The sequence below is a fragment of the Centroberyx gerrardi genome, chromosome 10 (assembly GCF_048128805.1).
Source record: "Centroberyx gerrardi isolate f3 chromosome 10, fCenGer3.hap1.cur.20231027, whole genome shotgun sequence".
NCBI classification, from domain to species: domain Eukaryota; kingdom Metazoa; phylum Chordata; class Actinopteri; order Beryciformes; family Berycidae; genus Centroberyx; species Centroberyx gerrardi.
This window is the reverse complement of record NC_136006.1, coordinates 1962051-1976338: the sequence shown is the minus strand read 5'-3', so window position 1 is coordinate 1976338 and position 14288 is coordinate 1962051. Positions and strand designations below refer to the sequence as shown.

Sequence of the window (14288 nt, the reverse complement as noted above, 5' to 3'; positions counted from 1 at the left end):
ACTAATTCAGATTCCAGCTCAGCGCTCCTTTAACACATTTCAGACCAGACGAACTTCTTCAGCGTGAAAATGACAAACATCAGTAAATAAATCAGCAGAAAGCAGAGCTGCCTGTAATCTTTATCAGCTGAACTTCCGTGTCATAATATTCACCTACAATAAACACCGACACATCTATAAAATGTTTATTTTCTCATATCTTTATATCAAATTCCCATCACTTCTCCTTCCTGGACTGCAGCGTGTTTTAGTGATGACATCATGCTGTAGGCCAAATCACATTTCAGTCTTTCTCTCCCTAATTGATGCTGCCATCCCATTGGTTTACACCGGCAACCACTTTTGAATGATCCCGCCCCCCGTTATGTCCCGCCCCAACATCCTGTTCCAACAGGAAGTACGTCGAAATATGAGCAGACGCTTCAAAACGCTGTTTTCTTCTGTCAGTCAGCAGCTCTGCCAGGCTTTTCCCATTTGTCTTATAGTTGTGACACATCACACTGTGACCACTGAATTACAACAGAGAGTCTCAAACATAATGGAGATGCTGGGGATTGAACCCAGGACCTTGTACATGCAAAGCACACGCTCTACCACTGAGCTACATCCCCTGTATACCACCTGAAAGAAGTTTCAAAATCCTCCAAAGTTTGAAAAACCTCCACTGCTTCCCATCTAGAAGAGAATTCAGTTCAAGTCTCTTCTCCTCCAGTGTCTGCATTATTATCATTTAATCCCTTCTGATAATATTTTATTTTTCCATTTGTCATGTTTTGGATATAAGTGAGTTGGTTTGAGGTAAAGTACAAGAAGAGATCTTATCAGTTTCTTCACATCAGTGCAGAAACAGAGAAGATCAGCTCACAGTTTGATTTGATGTACAGAAGTTCATCCACCATTCAGTTCCATCTACTGGCAGATGACAAATCAATTTCAGACCAAACTTTCTCCAACAACATCTTCACACATCAGCCATCTTAATCCACCTGTGGAATGTGGACTTATGAAACCATTCCCTCGGGTTGGTTTATTGTTTCGGTTTTGTATTGTTTTATTTGGGTTGCATTGGGGTTTTGTATTGTTTTGGTGAATCTTCACAGTTTGAAGGTTTGTATTTTGTTTTGATCATTTCTTTGTTTTTTTTAAAGTTTGATAGAGTTTCAGTAGCAGCGGTTGTTACCTTGTCTCAGTCTCTCTCTCTCTGGTGGATTCGATCCCAGGCTCCGGCCCACATGTGACTCACAGAGTGGAGGGTCTTACCTCTACACTATCATGTCAGACCTCTGAAGTTAAAGATGATGGTGAATCAAACAGCTCTCCTGGCTCCTGCTGGCTCAGAGGTTTCAGCTTCATGTCATGAAACACAGAATCTGTTTCTCTCTACTATCATCTGTCTGTCTCAATATAGTGTTTTAACAAAAAAAAGACTCTGCTAGCAAACACAACACATGGTGTGATCTTTTTTCAACAAGAAGTTATCAGGGCCGTCTTTATATAAGGACTTTATTAGAAGAAGACAACAGACTAACCGCCTGAAACCAACTTCTGAAACCTGAACCTTCGTGGTTTCCTCCATGGAGACCAGATCTACTTTTCTTCCTGCTCTGTTGTCTTCCAGCAGGATCTGTTGTTCAATCTGTTCTCCAACATGCTCAGTGTCAGTTTCCATTCAAATGAATGGGAAGTAAAAATGTGAACACTACAAACTGGTCCAGCTGCATCTGATCCAGGTGAGGAGATTATATTCTGGTTTTAACCTCCATGTTGAAACTCAGAGTCTTGCTTTAAGAGCCTGCTGGATCACAGTGTGTTGGATTTACCAGACTCTGCTGATGCAGAAAAGATCTGAACTAACTGATCTTCTCCCTTTTGTTGAGCAGCATAACTGAGTAAAAGTCAAACGACTGATTTTAAATAAAATGTGGAAGCGAGCTGCAGACTGTTCCTGGATCAGTGGATCAGTGTTAATCCCCAGGCTGAGGGTGTTTTCTCTCCAGTGAGGTGCCACTCCTGCACAGATTATTTCACCTTTTCATGGTGTGGAAATCCCCCCTCCCTACACACACACACACACACACACACACACACACAAACTCTCACACACACACACACACACACACACTCCTTTCCCACACAAAGGCTGCATTTAAAGCAGAGTGGGAAAGTTTAACCCTTCCTGCTCCACATCACACTGTGTCCCGCTTTTAGTCTCATGTCTTTTATCTCATTTATCTTTTATTTCATTTATGTATTTATTTATTCTTCATTTAATGTGTTTTCTGTTGTCTGTGCTTCTTATTTTATTACTACTAGTACCAGTAGTGGTAGTAATATTAGTAGTGGTAGTAATAGCAATAGTAGTAGTACTCGGAAGGACGTTTTCAGATTCATATAAGTAGAAAATCTGTGTTCTTTTGCAAAAGAATAACTATTTATTTTCCCTCTGAATACATTAAGAATCAGCTTCAGCTCTGCTTCAGTCTGACATGTTTCCTCTTTCCCCCTCAGCAGCCTGCAGGGGGCGCTGCAGCACCACACACACACACACACACACACACACAGCTGCAGTCTGGACAGCAGAGGGATCAGTCTATTCCCTGGAGCTACAGACTTTACACATGTTTCCTGTCAGGAAGCGGAGTTGCTCCTTCTGTGAGTCGGCAATTGTTTGGGCAACGCTCCCGGCAACAGGCAACGAACTGAGACACAAGTGAGACAAAACTGTAAAAATGTTGCTGAAAAAAAGCAGCAATGTTTCCCAAAATATTGCCTTATAGGGTTATAAGACACGACACTGTAGGAAATAAAAGGCAGTTTGATGTCAGTGTGATATCAGATCATCACTGACACAGAGAGATATACGACTATATGATACAAGTAGAATAAACTAAATCATTTTCGTCAGTTATTGGTAAATTTGTTGCTTCAAAAAGTTGCCAAAAGTTGTTATTGCCTTTAGCTGAAAATATCCAATCCAATCTGCCATGTCTTTATATAACAATAAATAATATTCATGTGATTTACTGTGAAAACAATCAGTCAACACATTACAAACCAACTGTTTATTCAGTCAAACTGTTCAGATACAAACTGATTTTATCTCATTTAAAAAAACAAGTAAAAAAGACAAAAAAAGATTATCCTCATAAATACAATATATTCTTTAAGAAAAAACAAGATATTTACAGAGGCTGAGCGGAGCGGGGAGCTTGCATATTATGTTCCACTACACACACACACACACACACACACACACACAGACAGGTACATTCCTTCTTTGACAGACTGCTGCAATAAGAAATAATAAAAAATAAAACCCAAGTCAGTTTGGCTTCACTCCCACCAGCAGATGTGACTTCAATCAGGATGAAGAGTCGGAGCTTTGCAGAAATCAACATTATTTAACATGGAAAATACCCAGAATCCTCTGAGCTTTAGGAAACACAGTTGCTCCGCCATGTTTTGAAGCTTTTAGAGAGAAAAACACTGAGACTGTAAAGAACGATCTGGAATCTGCACCTGACAACTGTTCACATCCTGGACTGGGATCCGGATGGAACCGGTCCAGATCTTTCCCTCCTGTCCTGGTCTGGTTTTCTTCACTCACAGGCCTGATGTGGATTTTTTTTAACTTTGTCAAAAAAAAATCAGTCAATTCAGAGAAACCTCTGAACCCGCTGGGACAAAATACTCATTCATCAATCCTGAAAAATATATATTTTTTAATGACGAGCAATTCATTGACAGAATTGCGCTTCTTTATTGTCTCAAAAAGTTGCCAATTCAGGTCACAAAATATCACCAACCGGCAACTATTTGAGGCAATGTGAATGATCAATTTCACTTATAAATTTGAATATATCAGTAAGTTTGTTGTTATTATCTGCAGTGATTTAACTCCACCTGTCGAAAGCAGCACTTTGTCTCTGTTGCCTTTAAATGTCCATAAAGCAGAAAAACAGTTTGTACATGGCTCTGACCTTTGACCTCTGCACTAGTGTTTGCTTGTGAAGCTGATTTACAAAATCAGGTTTATTCCAGTCTGCCCAACAGAGCTGAACAGCCGGGACCGAGCGGTCAAACTGAGAGAAACGACTTCCTCTCCCGTCCAGATGAAAGCATCGCTGGTGGACTGTATATCATTTAATAACATGTACGGCTCTGCGTGACCTTTGACCTCTAATACAGACACACCAGTAGCTGCTGTTTGCCTCTGTACGGCTCTCTGTCCTGTAATAAATGCACTTTATCTGTTCAGATGGAGAGAAAACACTGAACTGATCCGGTGAAAATAAAAACCAGTTCACCTGCCAGTGGAAACACAACAGACAGGACTGACATCTGGACTGGAAAACCTAAAAACCTCTTTAAAAGGTGTGAGGAACAGTCTGAAAATCACACTTCTAACACAGAAACCAACGCCAACAAAGCAGATGCTGATAATATAAAAATAAAGGAGTCTCTTGCTGTTTTTCACCTGTTTACAGTTATTGATAATCGTATTATTTCCTTTGTTCCAAGTTTCCTCCGACCAGATTTTGGTTTAAAGGTTTAATAAACATAAAGAAAGAGATTCACTTCAAAACAGTTCAGCAGCAGGACTCGTTTTTTATATATAGTCAGAATCGAAATGCTTTGTGATTTTCAGACTGTTCAAATGGAGAGAGAAAAAAACACAATTCTCCTGTCTGCTCTACCGGAGCAACAGATCACAGAATCACTGATTTGGGGGTTTTATCATGGAGGAAGAGACACAACCCAAGACATTACCAGAGGAACACAGAGATTTTAAGAGGTTCAGCCCAGTTTCATATCTTCATACAGTCAAAAAGCTTCAGGAAAACTATTTAGCAACTTCAGTCAACTTTCACTGGATGAAATAAAGTTTAATAAAACTGATCAGAGTCTAATGAGGCTGTTTCCTGTTTCCACACTCAGCCCGCAGCCTTACAAGGACTTTCTGATGGGATTTCTTAAAAGCCTTTTTGACTGGGATCCAGCAGCAAAGAGACCACACACACACACATACACACAGAGGCAAACAATGGGCTGGTCTGTCTCCATTACGGAGAACAGAGGGCTGGGCTGGGTGTGTGTGTGTGTGTGTGTGTGTGTGTGTTAACAGTCATTCTCAGCGCTCAGATTACCTTTGAAATAACTGTGCAACCGGTACAGAACTTCTTCATTCGCCACAGGAGCGACGGCTCGACTCAGAACAGCCGGAAAACTAAACCAGATTTAAAAGAAATAAAAAATAAAGTGAAATAAGAGTGAAGTGTGTTGAGCGTCACTCCGGCCTGAGGTCACTCTGCACCGTCTGACTGACGGCTCACAGCCTTTCCATCACAAGATTAAAAGCAGAGTAATTAGACATTTACAATTACACCTTTGAAGTTTAGCTGCGTTCGTTCTTGAGGATTTACTACGATCCAACAGCCAGTTTCAATTCATTCAGTACTTTTCCCAGATCTTATGATTCTGGGTTTGATTTGAAGATTTTGGTTTTCAATACAATTTACACAGAAAGTTGTCTTGTCCCCACTAACTGCCAATAAAGATTATTCTACACATATACCAGAGTATTAGAGATGATCAAATGCTGCAGCTGCATGACCATCGGGACACTATAGGAACATTTTTCCACCATTTTCTAAACTTCTTTGTGGGGTTTCCAAACTTTTTTCAGACCTGGAAAATGCTGAATTATTTCCAGTCTGTGTAGGAGCACAGTGAGCGTCTCACTGCAGGACGCCCGACTACCCACAATCCACCCTGCTGCCCTTTGTTTCTTGGATTTCCCTCTGAGGAACACATGCACCTCACCATTACGATTCAGATCAGGAAGTTAACATTAGCCTAATCTGTAGGGGAATCCATGTTAAACTGACTGAGGTCCAGTTTTATAATCCAGACAGGCAGAAGAAGTCCTGGTCCTGGTCTCTCTCTCTGTTCCTGTACTTCCACTGCAGGACATCTGAGCAGGAAAACAGCTTTAAAAGTTGCTGTCCCGATATATTTTAGGTCCCAAACTGAACTCACATGGATATGAGTTTGAATGAAAAAGTCTGAAAACCTGAAAAATCACAATTCCTATTATAAAACAGACAAACCGCCCATTTCTGTCTAATTCAGTCCAGCTGGGACTGTTAAAGCTGTTAGACCACATCGTCTCTGTTAGATCCAGAACTCCATGGATGTATTTTGAGTGTTTTTCAGCCCCAACCCGACTTCATACTGTCGTCTCTCCTTGGTTACCGTTGCTAAGTCTCTTATAGAACCTCCTCCACGATTGGAGCGTCTTCCCGGACCAGATCCAGAACCCGGAAGTGATCCCGACGATCATGGTCATCAGGTACTTGATCATGAACACGGTGAAGTCAGGGCTCATGGGGGCGAAGTCGTGCGCGGGACACGGCACGGCGAAGCGCTTGCACGTGTGCATGTGCCAGGTCTTCTCCCACTGCCGGCGGAAGGCCTGCTCGTAGAAGTAGCAGGCGATGACGATGGTGGCGGGCACGGTGTACAGGACGCTGAACACCCCGATCCGCACCATCAGCTTCTCCAGCTTCTCCGTCTTGGTGCCGTCGTGCTTCATGATGGTCCGGATCCGGAACAGGGACACGAACCCGGCCAGGAGGAACGACGTCCCGATGAACAGGTAGACGAACAGCGGCGCCAGGACGAAGCCGCGGAGGGAGTCCACGTTGTAGATCCCGACGAAGCACACCCCGGTCAGGACGTCCCCGTCCACCTGGCCCATGGCGAGGATGGTGATGGTTTTGACGGCCGGCACCGCCCAGGCGGCCAGGTGGAAGTACTGGGAGTTGGCTTCTATCGCTTCGTGGCCCCACTTCATCCCGGCGGAGAGGAACCAGGTCAGGGACAGGATCACCCACCAGATGGAGCTGGCCATGCCGAAGAAGTACAGCACCATGAAGAGGATGGTGCAGCCCTCCTTCTTCGTCCCCTGGGCCACCGTCCTGAAGCCGTCCTCTTTAAACTTATCGATACACACAACTTTGTCTTCCAGGAAAAACCCGGCGGCGTAGGCCACCGCCACCATGAAGTAACACCCGGACAGGAAGATGATGGGGCGTTCAGGGTACCGAAACCGCCTCATGTCCACCAGATAAGTCAGCACCGTGAACAGGGTGCTCACACAGCACAGGATGGACCAGATGCCGACCCACAGCCGGCCGAACTTCACCTCCTCCTCCCTGAAATACATGAGGCCGGCGGGCTTGGTGGGCTCGCACGGCGCCCCGCAGTCCTTCTCCCCCAGGAAGCGGTATCCGAGGTAGGAAGGCACTTCCAGCTGCAGCGGGCAGGAGAACTGGTGGTACTGGTCGTGCTGGTGGTGGTGCTGGTTGGGTCGGCCCATGTTCGGCGGCTGCAGGGTCACCAGGTCGGGCGCGTAGGGCGCGGCGGAGGAGGCGGAGCTCGGGTCGCCGGGGTCGGAGGTGTTCTGCCCGACGCAGATCTCCCCGGCGCCGTGGACCGGGAAAGTCTCGCAGCGGAGCCGCTCCGGCCACTGGAAGCCGAATTTATTCATCAGGGCTTCGCATCCCTGCCGTGCCCGCTCACACAGAGACCGACACGGGGGGATCGCCTGCTCCAGCACGGTGCACACCGGCGCGTACATGGAGCAGAGGAAGAACTTGAGGTCCGCCGAGCACTGGACCTTGACGAGCGGGTAAAACTGGTGAACCTCCAGCCCGGCGTCCTCCTGGTTGGTGTGGCCCAGGAGGTTCGGCATGATGGTCTGGTTGTAGGCGATGTCCGTGCACAGAGGGATGGAGATGGGCTGGCAGAAGCCGTGCTCCGGGACGGATATGCCCGCTTCCCCCTGGTACTGGGCCGAGGAGGGCGAGGAGAGCCCGCACAGCAGCAGACACGCGATCCGCAGGAGCACGGAGCCAGCTGCAGACCGGGCCGCCATAGCTGAGGAGGAGGGGGAGGGAGGAAAACTTTGATCCAAGTGGGGCGATTAAAAAACGGCTGGAAAGCGACAAATCACGGTCTGAACCGCCTCGACACGGGGGGAGAAGTCCTAAAAAGGCTGGGAAAGATCAAAACCAGATTTTTTCCTCTTCTTTCACCGAGATAAATCCGGATGAAACGCTCGTCGTGGCGGAGCTCTCATGACTCCTTGAGGGTCTTTGTAGATGACTCCAGCAGTCCGCTCGCGCCTGCTCCTCCGACCGAAATTAACGGTTAAAAAAAAGTCCCTTAATCCGTTATTCATACGAAGCAAAACTCTTTCAGCGCGCCTGCCGCTTTCTCGTTGTGATTTTACCGCAAAAAAAGTTAAAAAATAAAACTTTAAACTGCGTGTATTCCCGTTGTTTTCCCGACTCTCCCCCCGCACACACCGCCGCGGCCACAGCAGACTGTCTGTGGAGTCCAGCGGCGCGCTCGCTCACACCGAGCCGAGCCGCCGGTTTCCAGCTCCCCCTCCATTCACAAGACACGCCGACACAGGGCGGGGCGCCTGGAAACCGGTGCCGCGTCTCCGCCAATCACAGCGTTTGTTTTCCTACGGGGCTCGTTCCTGATTGGCTTTTGCTCCTAATCGGACCAAAATATGGAATAGTAAGAGTTTATCAGAACATAAGAGCTTATTAGAATATATAAGAAGGTTATTATTAGATGGTAAGATATACAGTTAGTAATCAAAACCATGGCCGTCATTGTTTAATGGCATTTCTTACCTATATCATCATTATTCATGCTAAGTTTTGAATACATAAAGCTAAATGTATGAATTATTTATCCACATTTGCTGTTTTTAAATAAGACTTCAATTCATTATATTAAGTCTCTTGCATTTATGAAAAATAAAAAAGTATGTAAACTAAAACAAATCCTGACAAACTACAACTTCAGATGATAAAACTTCAGATGATAAAACCTCTCCATATTTGTCCACTTTTCCCTTTTTATTTACTTCCTTTCAAGTCGTTTAGTTTTCTACTGTTTCTGTTTGTCTTTCTTTCTTTCTTTCTTTCTTTAGATTTTGAACATGACGCTGCACATAGCTCATTCATCTGGTTTCTTATCTTTCTATCTTTCTGTCACACAAACACAATAACTTTATTACAGTAACTTCTTTGTCCAGATGTTTTATTCTTTCATTATCTATTTTCTTTCATTTGCCTCTGTTGTTTTCCTGCTTTGATTTGGCCTTTGTTTTCCTCAGCAGCGCAAACTGTTACAACTTTTAACTGCTCTTTGTTTGTTTGTTTATTTGTTTCTCAGTTTTGTTCACGTTGTGTGTGTGTGTGTGTGTGTGTGTGTGTGTGTGTGTGTGTGTGTGTGTGTGTGTGTGTGTGTGTGTTGAAAGGGGTTTTAAAGGGATTTTGTTGCTCTGTTGTTTATGAGTCAAATTCTTCATTAAAAGTCTCAGAGTTTGAGTCTGATGTGTTTTCAGTGGAGCTGATGTGTGTGTGTGTGTGTGTGTGTGTGTGCGTGTGTGTGTGTGTGTGTGCCTGCAGGCTGGTCTGGGCGGGGTCAGTCAGCTGGTGGGTCATCAATACTGAGGCTGACTGACAGTAAACGACAAGCAACTGAGAACCTGATGGACAGGAACACTAATCACCAGCGGAGGATCTTCGCGGCGATGAAGACGATGATGTGAGTTTCATCTGAACCAACAGTCAGTTTGCATAGATAAGGATTTCCACATGCAGCAGTTTCAGGGCAGACAGCAGCGATCTGTCAGTTTGAGCCTGTGGGAGAAACAGAACCGCTGCATCTTGTCGTCTTTAAACCATCGTATAGAAACTGCAGAGTCAGGTCTTCATATCTGGATCGCCTGAATTATTTGACTTTATTAATCTCTGCCTCTGCTGCTTCCTTTATGATTTCTTGTTTCTTCAGTCTTTTTTCCATTTCTTTCCTCTTCTGAATCCTCTCCTCTTCAGTTTCAGTCCCGTTTCACTATCTCAAACTACATCTAGATATCAGTTAACATCACAAAAAACCTTTTAAATACTGAGTTTTCACCTTGTGCTGCAGGACAGGAAGCGGCCTGCACTTTAACCTTTTTCCTGTATGAACAAATGAATCCTTCCAACCTCTAAATCAGTGGAGATGCTGGGGATTGAACCCAGGACCTTGTACATGCGAAGCACACGCTCTACCACTGAGCTACATCCCCAAACACTATCAGTTTTATATCAGTGTTTAGTGCAGAGATGTGAAATGTAATGCTAAACAACCATTTGGATTTGGAGTTAGGGTGGATGGTGGAGATTTTTCAGCTTGAATATGACTAAAAACCTTGAATACACAAAGGCTGCAGTGAAGGATTTGTCCTTGAAGAGTTACTGTCTCCACCTTCCCATCTCTCTACTGGAATATAACAGTCTCTCCTCAGCTCCCTCTGAACAAACACACATCCATATTTTAGCAGAGGGATCAGGAAGTCACTAAACCGACTCTGTAACCCATAAGGGATTGAACCCAGGACCTTGTACATGCGAAGCACACGCTCTAACACTGAGCTACATCCCCAAGGACTGTTAACTTCATATCAGTGTTTGGATCAGTCCTGCGATGTGAAATGTAATGCTGAACAGCTAGAAAACATTTCAGGATTTTTCAGCTTGAATATGACTGAAAAGCCCAAATTTGCAAAGGCTGCAGTGAGGGATTTACTTCCCATCTCTCTATCCCACACAGTCTCTCCTCGGCTCCTTCTGAGAGAAACAGCAAAGAAGTCAGAAAGTCACTGAACAGCCTCTGAAACCTGAACTGAAGTGGAGATGCTGGGGATTGAACCCAGGACCTTGTACATGCAAAGCACACGCTCTACCACTGAGCTACATCCCCTAACAGCTGTTCTGATCCATACTCTTTACCTCCGCCAACGCAGCTGGAAGGAGGTTTTATTTTCTGTCCCTCTGTTTGTTAACAAGACACAGGATCTCAAAAAGTTCTTTGACTGGAATCTGGTGGACAGATCTCTCTCTCTCTCGGTCCGAGGATCAGTTGATCAGATTTTTGGTGATGATCTGGATCTGGGATTTCCAACCATTACGCGATTTTTGTTTTTTAGCCGTGACTATTATGCTGCGTTCAAGTGCTGGTGGGAAAGTCCGACGTCCAGGACTTTCCCAGTCAGCTGCTAAACAGCGTTGCTTTCACGTGATTTTTTTTTTTTTTCTTTCCTCTCTTTAATCTTCTGTTATCTCCGTCTGTTTGTGTTGTGGCAGTTTGAAGCAGCTGAAGGAAAATATTTGTTGGTGTAAAAATAATTTCAGCTAAAACTCGTCCCGTCTGAACTGACCTCCCTCAGATTATCAGTCCTATTCAGGCCACAGACAAAGTTTATTGGACTTTGTCATTTTCTACGACGAACAACAATCAAGACAAGATCAGACCCAAAGTCTCAACTCTGGTCCAGTTGTGACTTTTCTTCACTCTTGCAGCCAGGCTGGGTTGATATTGTTCAAACACGTCAATGACAATTGCACAAGTTATTTGTAATGCAAAGTACGTTTTTGGTGTGATGGTAAGGCAGAAATGGACAGACAGTTTTAACTGTCTGTAGTTTTGGACTGACATTACAGAGATTTCTCAGCTATTAACATTACAGATGTTCTGTGTTGACATTTACTTTACTCACACTGTCCGGAGAATGAGCTCCGTCTGCCGGCCACTGGAGGACTCTGAAACCCAGAAGTCAGTGGAGAAGCTGGGGATTGAACCCAGGACCTTGTACATGAAGCACACGCTCTACACTGAGCTACATCCCCAAGGACTCTTGTAACGACTGACTCATATGTAGAAAAATTATATGTATTCACATTTTCTATTTAAGTCATCTATCTGACTGTCTTATCCAGAGAGACTTGAACACAACAGTAGAAGTTTCAATTTAGGACTTTTGGATGTGTTACCTATTTGTGGAAGAAGTGCATTGATCACCTCTGTGTTGGGTTTTGGTCTTCGCCATGTTGTTTTCTCTCCTTTAAGTTCTTCTCTTCACAAAAGAAGGAGTTCAGTGTCTTCATTCAAGTACACATTCGCAGTTTTGGGGATTAAACCTGTTACCTCCAGCCACTGGACAGCCTGTAACCCGTAAGGAAATGGAGATGCTGGGGATTGAACCCAGGACCTTGTACATGCAAAGCACACGCTCTGCCACTGAGCTACATCCCCTGGTACAGATAAATGCATCAGCTCATTTAGTGAAAAAATAAATGTTCGTTTCTTCTGCACCTCTCTTTGTTTTCTTCTCTTCATCCTAAATGTAAAGGACAGTTAGATTAGATCTTGTGAACTGGAAAATTGTCTCTTCTCTTTTTACAGCCACGACAACTCTGTGTGTGTGTGTGTGTGTGTGTGTGTGTGTGTGTGTGTGTGTGTGTGTGTAATATGAGTCACTAACTTCTATGCGGTTTCATTCCAAACTTAAAGTTCACTGTATATCAATTTTTTGAAAGTGTCACTAGAAATTAAGGTTTGAGCGATATGGGATTTTGAAGTTGATGATATTTTGCACCAATTTGAACATTTTCATGCCAAAACATTACAAGTATTCAGTGTTTCTTCCAGAATTCAAAGCCTCTGAAACAGTATTAGAGCATCATGGGACACTACAACTCTCCACTGAAACCAGACTGATGAAAGTGTTTTAAGACTTTTTAAGACTTTATAAGACTTTTTCAACGTTACATCGACCTGAAGTTAAGCAGATTGAATTGAACCCACAGGCACACAGTTAAGTTTTAAAGCTCCATATTCTCACTGTCCAGAGTTTTATTGTGTGTCTTTCTGTCCATTCAAAGCTGTGTGTGTGGTGTCATGAACCAAAAACACTCTCAATCCATTTCTCCACGTTCATTTTCCAGCATCTCTCTGAGCCTTACCAAGAACAGGCCGTTTCTGTCTCCGTGTCTTTAAGGCTCATTAATATTAACGACCCTCCGTTCCGATCGGCTAACCGTTTCGAGAGCGAAACGTGAGACGCCGCGGCCCGGCGGCTACAGGTAGGGAAAACTCTCCGGTAATAAACGATGACGACCGCTCGACCGCTTTGAAAAAAACACTTTGTTAGTCTATTATTTCTTACAGAAATGATAATGAGCGAACCTTTGTGACGCCGCAAAGTTACGGAAGTCCAAACGGCTCGTTTAGAGGCTCGCTTTTCTAATATGGATTGTGTGGATTTAGTTTTGATACTTTCACCATGTTTAGATACACATCCAACTCCTTTATCATCACAGAGAGGGAGTCCTGCTCTACATGATATGAACATTTAAAACAGCACAGAGTAACTTCATGAAGGCTTTTCTGGAGATGAAATCAGTGTGAAACCTTCACCAGCAGCAGAGTCGATATCTATCCATCCACTCCGCCTGTTTCCAATACGATCAATACACTCTGACCTCAGTGTCACCACATCCAATAACACACTGATGACTGGAGAGCAGATTGTATTGATGAGATGAAACATGTTCATGTGTTTCCACATTAAAAGCTTTTTCTCAGTTTTTCTTTCCAGGTGTTGGAGGCTGTTTGTCTCTCAGGTGTTTCAGCAGGACAGCAGCAGGGGAAGGAGTGCACTCATAACGGGGAAGGTACCTCCTCAAATACATATATAATAATATTAAAAAAATTAAAATATAAATCAGGTCATTGAGTGTATGAATTATGGTTGTATGGAGATTTGAGCTGAAATAACTAAATGACGCTGCAGCTCCATCTCATCAGTCTGAGTGATGAAGCAGCTCTGTGGTCGATGTCTTTGTTCTGCAGATTGGATTTATTTGATTTGATTTAGATTTGGATTTATTTTTTTGGCTAGCTAGTTAGCTAGCTGACCTTCAACATCATGATCATGAGTGAAAACAATAAATCATTGTCATTTCTATTAGTATTTATATTTTGGCCAGAGTTCCTTCTTTGTCATTCAGGTTCACCAGTTAGTTAACTAATTTGTAGCTAAACTACAATCTGCCTATAAATAGATAGATAGATAGATAGATAGATAGATAGATAGATAGATGGATAGATAGAGAGATAGATAGATAGATAGATAGATAGATAGATAGATAGATGGATAGATAGAGAGATAGATAGATAGATAGATAGATAGATAGATAGATGGGTAGATAGAGAGATAGATAGATAGATAGATAGATAGATAGATAGATAGATAGATTAGTTTGCACAGTCACAGTGTAGCAGACCGGTCAGTAACTGGTCAGTAAATGGGCGGGGCAGTCAGTAAGGGGGCGGGGCCACAGTGAAGACTCCAGTCAGTAAACCTACTGATTGAG

At 43.7% G+C, this 14288-nt stretch overlaps 1 protein-coding gene and 4 non-coding genes across 5 annotated transcripts; all 5 read right to left on the bottom strand.

Annotated features, from left to right (window-relative positions):
* Nucleotides 1-539: 539 nt before the first annotated feature.
* Nucleotides 540-611, bottom strand: trnaa-ugc (transfer RNA alanine (anticodon UGC)). Its single transcript has one exon. It is a non-coding gene; the product is annotated as a tRNA-Ala (tRNA).
* A 5197-nt stretch (nucleotides 612-5808) lies between these two features.
* Nucleotides 5809-8238, bottom strand: LOC139925794 (frizzled-7-A-like). The gene has a single exon (XM_071917301.2). The coding sequence runs from the start codon at nucleotides 7937-7939 to the stop codon at nucleotides 6230-6232; it is 1710 nt and encodes a 569-aa protein (XP_071773402.2). The 5' UTR covers nucleotides 7940-8238; the 3' UTR covers nucleotides 5809-6229.
* A 1849-nt stretch (nucleotides 8239-10087) lies between these two features.
* trnaa-ugc (transfer RNA alanine (anticodon UGC)) lies at nucleotides 10088-10159 on the bottom strand. The gene has a single exon. It is a non-coding gene; the product is annotated as a tRNA-Ala (tRNA).
* Nucleotides 10160-10761: 602 nt separating this feature from the next.
* trnaa-ugc (transfer RNA alanine (anticodon UGC)) lies at nucleotides 10762-10833 on the bottom strand. Its single transcript has one exon. It is a non-coding gene; the product is annotated as a tRNA-Ala (tRNA).
* A 1260-nt stretch (nucleotides 10834-12093) lies between these two features.
* On the bottom strand, nucleotides 12094-12165 carry trnaa-ugc (transfer RNA alanine (anticodon UGC)). The gene has a single exon. It is a non-coding gene; the product is annotated as a tRNA-Ala (tRNA).
* Nucleotides 12166-14288: the final 2123 nt, after the last annotated feature.

Excerpts from the sequence above, each read along its gene's own strand:
- LOC139925794 (XM_071917301.2), bottom strand. The coding sequence starts at position 7,939 with ATGGCGGCCCGGTCTGCAGCTGGCTCCGTGCTCCTGCGGATCGCGTGT.